At 37.8% G+C, this 10,316-nt stretch overlaps 1 protein-coding gene across 2 annotated transcripts; it reads left to right on the plus strand.

The window, feature by feature from the left end:
• The first annotated feature begins 1,171 nt into the window (after positions 1 to 1,171).
• rbm12bb (RNA binding motif protein 12Bb) lies at positions 1,172 to 7,330 on the plus strand. 2 transcript variants are annotated; one of them, XM_079838046.1, is made up of 3 exons: positions 1,340 to 1,344; positions 4,661 to 4,753; positions 5,000 to 7,330. In XM_079838046.1, exons 2-3 carry the CDS (start codon positions 4,737 to 4,739, stop codon positions 6,906 to 6,908), a joined length of 1,926 nt encoding a protein of 641 aa, XP_079694172.1. In that variant the 5' UTR covers positions 1,340 to 1,344; positions 4,661 to 4,736; the 3' UTR covers positions 6,909 to 7,330. The 2 variants fall into 2 exon arrangements, with proteins under 2 accessions (XP_079694173.1, XP_079694172.1); XM_079838047.1 differs by lacking the exon at positions 4,661 to 4,753 and having other exon boundaries at positions 1,172 to 1,344.
• Positions 7,331 to 10,316: the final 2,986 nt, after the last annotated feature.

Consider the following 10,316-nt stretch of genomic DNA (forward strand, 5'->3'; position numbering starts at 1 on the left):
AAATACAGGCCTATGAACATATTGCGATGGAATCCACTACACCACTGTTTCATCTGACTAAATCTCACAAATGTTGATAGTCAGGTGAAATTTAAAAAAAGAGGGTCATATTCCCCCTTTTTATTTTTTTTAACCATTGATTACTTTTTTCAAAAATTCCAATTGTTCCTGTTCTTATTTATTTTTATTCCCACAAAAACCTTGACATCTATAAGACAAGACAATTACTATCCCCAACCCATGTTCAAGAGATGGTTATGGCCTTGTAGAGGAACCCACAGAATTTGTGTAAACATATGTCCCTAAAAAGAGAATTTCCATTGTCATTGTAGCAACTCATAATGTAATAACTGCACATAATGTAATAAGTATTAGATTATTATTATTGTAATAAAATGTTCAAAATGTAATCATTTCCTCAAAACGTAATAAAACCTTGAGCTCATAATGTAATAATTTTTACATTATGAGAAATGTATTTCATTATAAACTCACCAAAACATATTTTCATTATTGTAATGGCTTTTAAAACATAAATATTGTCATTACATTATGAGCTCAAGATTTTTATTACATTTTGAGAAAATTATTAGATTGAACATTTTATTTCAATAATAATGTAATACTTATTACATTAGCTTACATTACATTGCTATAATCATCAAAGCAGGTTTTTTATGGTGTAATATTTGAAAAATAGAGTAATGATAATACAGTCAATAGTTAATAATATAAGTTAGTCAAAATCACTAGGTTGTGTAACTGTCAGAAGTGTTAAATAAATAATCTTAAAAACAATGTAAGCGTAAAGTTTGGCATAATGTTTTTTAAATGATCACACATTTCGACCTTTTTATGAAATGTCATGTTTTGTCCAGGTGTATGGAGATAGCTTTTGAAAATATCAAGTTGTATACATTGGTATTCAATTTGCAACTAAAATAGGCCTAATTTTACTTGATGGTTACACCACATTACACTTTGTAGTATAAATCAATATATTTGTTGTGTGCAATTTTGTATACGTTTTTATACCCCTCTTGTGTGCCATCATTTAATCGTATGAAACGGATCGTTCCAGAGATTGGAGATATTCTAGATTGATCAGACTAGTGTGTCCAGTTTCTCGTTTGAGTTTCTGTGTTCGGCGCCTCCGGGTTTCCGTAGTTGTACAGATGGCGTTGGAGGAGATGCGGATGCTCTAGTTTCTCGCTCTTCGTCCTTGCGTCAGATATCACCAACAGCGACATTTTGCTTAGTCACGGTGGAAATCGGATATACGACACCGCAGATCGGCATTAGTTTCCTTTATATTTGGAAAGGATTGATATATCTTTGTTTTGTGTAAGTTTGATCAATACCGTGCGCTTCACATTCTGGGCCTCTCACGTTTAGCATTAACGTTACCGATACGACCGAAGACAGCTGCACTCTTTGTTTCCAGTTTCTGTTATGACGGAATTTACGTTGTTCTTTATATCATATGTGTGTTACTATGTCCAACAATGTGTATCAACGTATATTGTGCTGATTAAAACTGTTGGGTTGGTTGGACGACGCTCGTGAATGCTAGTTTGACGGCGCAGGTTTGATTGACAAAGCACAGAGCTCGCGGTTCACCACAAATATAAACTACGCGTGGCCCTACAAAGGTCTACTTGGCGAAAACACGTTTGTAATTGTCGACAGTGTTATTATGGAACCGTTTGAAATTAAAGAGGTGATTTTTGTACCACGGAATATTTTTTTTTTTGACCAGACGAGAACCCGGAAGCCATGTATAGACATTGTGTTTTTTGTGTGTGAAAATGCGCCCTCAATCGTGTATTGGTTACATAAAGAAGTTCAGCGAAATGGGAAACATGGTTGTGAAGTCGTTGTAAAAAGGCATCTTTCTTTTGTTTGATGTGTATTGCACCTGAAAAAAAGGACTTCATTACTGTTCATAGTGGATGGGCTCTCTGACATTGGGAATGTGGTCTTTTTTTCTAACAGAGAAGGTTATAGAAAAGGATTTTGGAGGGTTTTCCCAAGATACTTAAGATGTAAATGTGGTGTGAGCTTTGTGTGTGTCTATTGGCAGTAACATGGCACGTTTGCTGGAGGGTAATGCTTTTCTTAGTCTCATAGTTTGCCTTTAAAACAGTGGTTCTCAGTCTTTTTTTTTTTTTTTTTTTTTTTTTTTTTTACCTCAAGCTTTAATAAATATAGGGATGCACTGAAATGAAAAGTCTGGGTCGAAATTGAAAGTTCTGGATGCACTTGGCCGGCAAAATATTTATTTGTTATTTTAAATGAGCTTTACTGAATAATTGTATTAATATTCAATGTTTTAATGATATTCAATAATTTTAATGATACTGAATTAAAAAAATACAAGCCAATAAAATAACCACACTTTTATTGAAAGTAACACTAAAAATTGGAGAGGCAATATATTAATATTAAACATCGATATACTATTCTTGCTAACACTATAGTTTAGGGACCAATTCTCAATATTAATTAGTTGCTTATTAGCATGCATATTACTCAAATATTGGCTTTTTATTAGTACTTATAAAGCACATATTCATGCCTTATTCTGCATGACAATATTCTACATCCAAAAATCTTACTCACCCTCAAGCTGATCCAAACCAGTGTACATTTCTTTGTTCTGCTGAATACAAAGGAAGATATTTGGGAGAATGTTTGTAACCAAGTAGATCTCGCCCCTACCATAGTATGTATTTTCTACTATGGTAGTCAATGGGGGCAAGATCTGCTTGGTTACAAACATTCTTTGTAATACATTTTGCCCAGCACTGTTACAGCATAGCAGGGCTATTGCAAACAGAAACAGGTATGTTTCATGTCAGCACATTATTTTAGCGGACTTTGTTTTACAGATGAAACTGAGCGGTACATAAGTGGAGCGTTTACATGTGCTGTGAGCAACTGAGCACAGCACACAAGCATAGAGCAGTGACACACTGCGCAGTGATAGCTGCTAGAGAGAGAGTGAAACCTGAACACTGAGGGTAGGGAGGTGTGGCATGTACACTGATCAGGCATAACATTATGACCTAATTTTGTGTTGGTCCCTTTTGCTGCTAGATTCCTGAAGGTGTGCTGTGGGATCTGGCACCAAGATGTTAGCAGCAGATCCTTTAAGTCCTTTAAGTTGTGAAGTGGGGCCTCCATGGATTGGACTTTGTTCAGCACAACCCACAGATGCTCGATTGGATTGAGATTTGGGGAATTTGGAGGCCAAGTCAACACCTCAAACTCGTGCTCCTCAAACCATTCCTGAACCAATCTTTGTGGCAGGGCGCATTATCCTGCTGAAAGAGGCCACAGCCACCAGGGAATACAGTTTCCACGAAAGGGTGTACATGGTCTGCAACAATGCTTAGGTAGGTGTATACATGTCAAAGTAACATCCACATGGATGGCAGGACGCAAGGTTTCCCGGCAGAACATTGCCCAAAGCATCACACTGCCTCCGCTGGCTTGCCTTCTTCCCATAGTGCATCCTGGTGCCATGTGTTCCCCAGGTAAGCACCGCACACGCACCCGGCCATCCACGTGATGTAAAAGAAAACGTGATTCATCAATCCAGGCCACTTTCTTCAATTGCTCCATGGTCCAGTTCTGATGCTCACAGGCCCACTGTTGGCGCTTTCGGTGGTGGACAGGGGTCAGCATGGACACCCTGACTGGTCTGTGGCTATGCAGCCCCATACACAACAAACTGTGATGCACTGTGTATTCTGACACCTTTCTATCAGAACCAGCATTAACTTCTTGAGCAATTTGATCTACAGTAGCTCGTCTGTTTGATTGGACCACACGGGCCAGCCTTCGCTCCCCACATGAATCAATAACCCTCTCGCCGGTTCACCACTATTCCTTCCTTGGACCTGTTTAGATAGATACTGACCACTGCAGACCGGGAACATCCCTCAAGAGATGCTCTGACCCAGTTGTCTAGCCATCACAATTTGTCTCTCGTCAAATCCTTACGCTTGCCCATTTTTCCTGCTTCTAACACATCAACCTTGAGGACAAAATGTTCACTTGCTGCCTAATATAGCCCACCCACTAACAGGTGCCATGTTGAAGAGATGATCAATGTTATTCACCTGTCATAATGTTATACCTGATTGGTGTATTTTCGGCCATTTTTCTCTTTCAGCCGAAAATGCCATTTTTGGCCGATAAGTTTCTGCGGCCGAAATTTCAGGGCATCCCTACTTGAATCAAACTTTTTTTTTTTTTTTTTTTTTTTTAATGAAAAAATAGTTTAGCTCATGGGTTTTTGTTGATCATGTTCTCCTTCCTCAATAATCGATATCCTCTTGCATATAATTTTGCTGAGGTCCCCTGCTTGAGAACCACTGATTTAAAAGCATTCATAATTCACATTTTGCAGTGGAATTGTGTGTACGGTGTATTGAACTGTGTTTGTTATTTGGTTTGATGGCTGTGCAGTTTGGAAGTGGCTGTTGAGCTTTGTGTAAAGCTTGTTGCTTTAAGTACTTAATGAGTTGATGAAATCCATCCAAAGCATTTTGCAGTTAATTAGCTGCAATGTGTGTCTTTCATCTATATGGATTCAAGCAGTGATATTTGTAATTTCTTGATGCTTGTGTAAACTTTTTTTCTCTCTTGATAGTCAGCTGATAAGCTGTATTCGTGAATGGTGTTCATATTACTTGCACGTTTGCATTTGCATACAGAAGCTTGGAAGTATGACGGTAAAGGTTGGGTAACTAGTCTTTCCAGTTAATCCAAAGTACGTTATCTTGTTTTTCTGGATCAGAAGATGTCATTACTTGCTGGCTGTTATTGTTGTTAGCTATATTTATTGGCAGTGAGAGGTTTGTTTCTCCTAATTGTGTCACTTAACCTCGGTTCGAAAATGATAGAGTTGGGATTGCTTTTGAATATTGTTATATGGAGGTAATGGTTGTGTCAGCGATAACGCTATTATATGTACCCCTTTTGTCTGCAGGTGCTGTTGTGTGTGCTCCATCATGGCTGTGGTCATCCGATTACAGGGACTCAGAATCACGGCTGGTTCTGAGGACATTCGCAATTTCTTCACTGGGCTCAGAATCCCTGATGGTGGGGTTCATATAATTGGTGGGGAGCTTGAGGAAGCTTTTATAATATTCGCATCTGATGAAGATGCGAGGCGAGCGATGACTCGCTCGGGGGGCTGCATTAAGGGCTCTCCCGTCAACTTGCTCCTGAGTAGCAAGTCAGAAATGCAGAGTGTTCTCGAGGAAAGCACTAGAAGGTCTGAGTTAAAAGGCAGGGGAATGGGTGTCAAAAGACCTTCTGCGGAACGAGGGCCTCTGACATTCAATAAAGACCAGAGAACAGACGTACGAAGGCCGGATCATCAAGACATGAGGAACAGGCCCTCTCCGTCGCCATTCAGTGAGATACGACACCAGAGAGAAGCGGAAATGCCAGAGAAAGCTGATTTTTATATGAAATTGACAGGGATGCCATTCTCAGCGACAAAGGATGACGTCCATAACTTTTTCAGCGGGATAAAAATTGAAGATGTTCTGTTTTTGAGAAACAACAGAGGAAAATTCAATGGAGAGAGTATTGTGAGCTTGGCTACCAAAGAGGATGTAATCGAAGGTCTGAAAAGGGATCGACAATACATGGGGGCGAGGTATATACAGCTAACAAGATGCTCCGAGGAGCAGTGGCTGGAAGCCGGAGGTGTCGTTAGACAGGACATTCGGAAAAGACCGTCCTTGGAGCGAGGGAGATCTCGATCTCCGGTTTCCTTCAGGTCGAGATCACGCTCGCCCCCTCACGAAGAATACTGCGTCATGTTTGAGAACTTGCCTCATGCAGTTGAAAAGAGAGATTTGAGGGTGTTTCTTCATCCGGTTACTTTGAAGGATGACCAGATTATTGTCTTTGCCCAAAAAAAGGACGATAAGACCAAATCGGCTGTGGTGGTGTTTAGAAATCTCACTGACTATTGTGCTGGCTTGGCTCATAATAAGGAATTGTTGCTGCATAAGGTAGTATACGTGTCGCCCATCTCCAAGGAGAAAATGGTTACCATGTTGGAATCGTCCGCTGACGAGAGAGAAGAGGGAAAAGGGTCAAGACGATCAGCTGAAGTGCCCCAGTCTCAACGAAACACTCCTGACTCCCAGTTGAAGTGTGTCTACGTACGCAATCTCCCATTTGATGTCCGTAAGGTGGAGATTATGGACTTCTTTCATGGATTTCCACTTTCGGAGGATAGGGTTGTCTTGTTGCATGACGAAAGAGGAGCTGGGCTCGGTGAGGCTTTGGTGATCTTCCAGTCTGAGAAGGAAGCCATGACGGCACAGTCCCTAAACGGACAGGGGTTTCTTGGGTCCGAGGTCATGCTCAAGTGCATAACGATGGCCCAGATGCAGAATTTTGGTGTGAATGAGCAGTTGACAGTTAGCCCACAAGAAAGGAACGACATTTTGAATGATGGTCCTCGTTCATCGAACGCCCAGATGCCTCGAGATGATTGTGAGATGCAGCCTAATTTGCGCCAGGATTATGGAGGTAATGATCGCTTTGAGCCAAATTTTGGCCGCAGTAATGCATTTGGGCCTGGACTGGATGGTAATGGACGTCAGCGTTACGGATCACCTGACCAACAACTTGATGGTCCAACCAGTCTTAAATTGCTCAATCTACCCTCTCAGATAAGGATTGATGAGATTTATGATTTCTTCTATGGATACCGATTGATTCCAGGATCTGCCTCATTGCAGTATGATAGAAATGGAGCTCCCAGACGTGCTGCAACGGTAGTGTTCGAATCCTACAGAGAGGCGCTCACTGCTCTTCAAGAATTAAACGGAAGACCAATTGGCACCAGGAAAATTCAGATTGTGTTCGAGTAGATAAGCTTTTGGACTACAGTGTTGATTGGAATGTTGTTTTTTTATTTCTTTCTCTTAAGTTGTATGTGCATTTTCAGTGATTTGACAAGTGCCGACATGTTTTCTTTTTTAAAAATACTGCTTTAATTTAGATTCATATTTCATACCTTATCTTGACTATCCGAAAGTGATGCATTTGTATGCATGTCAGTGACAGTATCTAGACTCAGTATTATTTGTGCTGTCAAATATTTTCCCACTCAGAGAAATGACTTTTCTAATCTAATGATATATCACTTTACAGATCTCAGTAATATTTTGTTTTCAGATAAAAGCAGATTTAAAAGAATCTTCTTAACATTGTGAGATTGTGAATTTCCTACATCCAGATATGTTGTCAGTTCATGTTTAATGCTATTAAAAACATCAGCTTGTTCTTCTGATTTCTTTCTAAGTGTGTGTTGTTTTTCTTACAGTGGTTATAGTTTAATTTGCAATCCAGTAATACTCCAGAACAGCCATCGCATACGCAGTCTTAATACATGAATAGTAAATAACACTTAATAAAATAAGTAAATTAATAAATAGTAAATAAAATTGTCAGTTTACTTGATAACCAATATAATCCATAGAATGGGTAGCCTGTTTTTGTCCCTTGTTGGTCCTGAGCAGTTAAACTGCTGAATTTTCTTCAGAAAAATCATTTATGTCCTGCCAATTCTTCAGTTTTCCAGCATCTTTTGCATATTTGAAACCTTTCCAGCTTATTTTGAGATCCACATTTTCAAACACAACTATTTAAAAAGGTTCAAATATTCACTGATGCTCCAGAATGAAACGTGATGGATTAAGAGCCTGGTGGTGGAAACTTTTTTAAATTTGAAGATCAAGGTAAATTGTACTTGATTTGTCTTCCGGGAAACATGCAAGTATTTTCTGTTGCAGTACTAAATGGAAACAAAACACAGTGTCTTCGTAGCACCATAGCGCACAACAAATGTATATTACAAGACAATTTGACATCAACATCAAATGTGTCATTGTTTTTATTCGGCCTTGCGTCTTTACACTGAATTTTGAGCAGACACAGAGCTGCTTTATCTCGTTTGTGTAAAGATGACTAAAATCACACTAGACCAAATATACCATTTACTGCACTTTGTTATTCTTCTGGGGTTTTTTTTAGATATAGTGGCATACACTCTCAGAAAAAAAGGTACAGTGCTGTCACTGGGGCAGTACCCTAAGGTACAAAAGTGAAAAGGTACATCTTTGTACCTTACTCACCCCTAAAAGGTACATATCAGTATTAGTATTAGTTACCTTAAAGGTACATACCTTAAAGGTACATTACCTTAAAGGTACATATACCTTTTTTCTGTTTTGTACCTTAGGGTACCGCCCCAGTGACAGCAATGTACCTTTTTTTCTGACAGTGTATGAATCCAAGTCTCACAGATTCACAGGAAATAGTTTAATTTGTGTTAACTAAGGAAGATAGTGACAGATCTGGTAAAGCAAACTAATGTATAAAGCCTTATTTTATTGCAACAGCTAAACCATGGGACTACAAAATGTTTAATAACCTCTTATAATTTATACAGTGTCAATAATTTTGCTTTTCCATGTTTAAGAGGTTTTTTCATAAAAATGTTGATGAGATGAAGTAAATTTAAGGAACAAAATTTGTATTTGAGTAGTTTTTGTATTAACAGTAATGTCCAGATTTTTGGTGACAAGATGGTGAAACTTTTTAGGCCTTTTTCAATTTGCTTTACAAACTGTAGCTCATTGTCATGGGACCCTTTTCCCAAACCGCAGTTAACAGCAATCGTCTAAATACAACTGGGTCATGCAGTAACTTTTCTGTCTCTATGATTTACTTAATTAATATTTTCTATAAAATGAGTCACATATTTTTAAGAAATGGCTTAAATTATATATTTAGGTCTTCTTTGCTCTTAACCAGATATAATGGACATGAAAAAAACTATTTTGTATTCTACACACCTTTTGATTGATATATACATTGCATTTTTTCATGTCCTCAGTGCAAAGTAATCAACTTCCACAAGAACTATAAACCATGAAATGATAAAAAATCTCAAAATATTTTTAGATTATGTTATAGACTTCCAAAAAAGACCACAATTCCATTGAGACCATTTTCAGGAAATTACATCATTTATTTTTCCTGCTGGAATTCAACTGTACAAACTGAAATAAGCTTCAACTCTCACTCTTACTGTTTTTAGATTTTGAAATGTTATCCTGCTTGTCCCACTCTTAAAGTTCCACCCTGTTAGGCTGTTATGTTAGCCTATGTTATGAAGAATGTTTGTCCGGTCAAAAAATATGTAAAAACGTATCTGACATTGTTATAAAAGTTCTGTTTATCTGTAGAATGTTAGCTAGCTAAATGGTGATCATCAAAAGAGTTAGGTCTAACTATTATATTTATATATATATATAGGTGCAGTTCCACACATTATGATGGCAAACCATGCAGGACAATGACGGAAAACTCATCCACTGTTATGGTGTTCCACCCTGTTAGACGAGTCATTTTTTAATAATAATTTGACAGCAACGTTAAATGTTTTGCATACTTATGTCTTATTTTGGGAGGTGAGGAGTATTAACAGCACATACAGTATATGGTTTTGAACAATTTATTTATTATTTACCATCCTTTTGGCAAAAATGGGTACAAAAAGTAGGCTACCTGTTCTTAATAATCCAGACATTCTATTAATCAATAATTGTTATTGTTTCAAGAATAAAAAAATACCATGATGGAATAAGGTACATATACTATCCAAGAAATGCTTGCTATTGTTTAACATTTACATTATTAACATTTTGTGATAACTATGTCCATAACAGGGTGGAATACCTTCACGGCCAGTGTCTGAACAGTGAATCTACCCATAATTATTATTTTTTTAGTCCCTGAGCTTGACCAATGTATTCCTAATAGTTAAACATGTCACTATTTTGGTAGAATGCTAAAAATATGATAAAACATGCAACTTTAAAAAAAATTATGAAGCCAAAATGTTACTGGATAACAGGAATGACCCAACCCACAAAGGCTTTTCATACTTGCATAATCTTCTGAAAAAGAAGAGGCCACTAGAGGGAACTACAGTACAACGGATCCGGTAAAAAAAAAGAAAAGAAAAAAGAAAGAAAGAAAGAAAAGAAATCACTGCAATGATAGAAGTGGGCCTGATGCTTAAAAAAAGTAATGCAAGAAGGTAATGCAAAATATGTATAATTCGTAATAAAATGGTAATTTTATTGAAATAACTGAGTTTGGGACACCATTAAGGGTGCCAAAATCATATAGGCCTACACAACATGGTCATTGATGCAACCAAACAGACATAGTTATAGGAGTTAAACTGAGATTTAATAATTGCACGC

This window comes from Gobio gobio (assembly GCF_949357685.1).
Source record: "Gobio gobio genome assembly, chromosome: 15".
In the NCBI taxonomy this organism is placed as follows: domain Eukaryota; kingdom Metazoa; phylum Chordata; class Actinopteri; order Cypriniformes; family Gobionidae; genus Gobio; species Gobio gobio.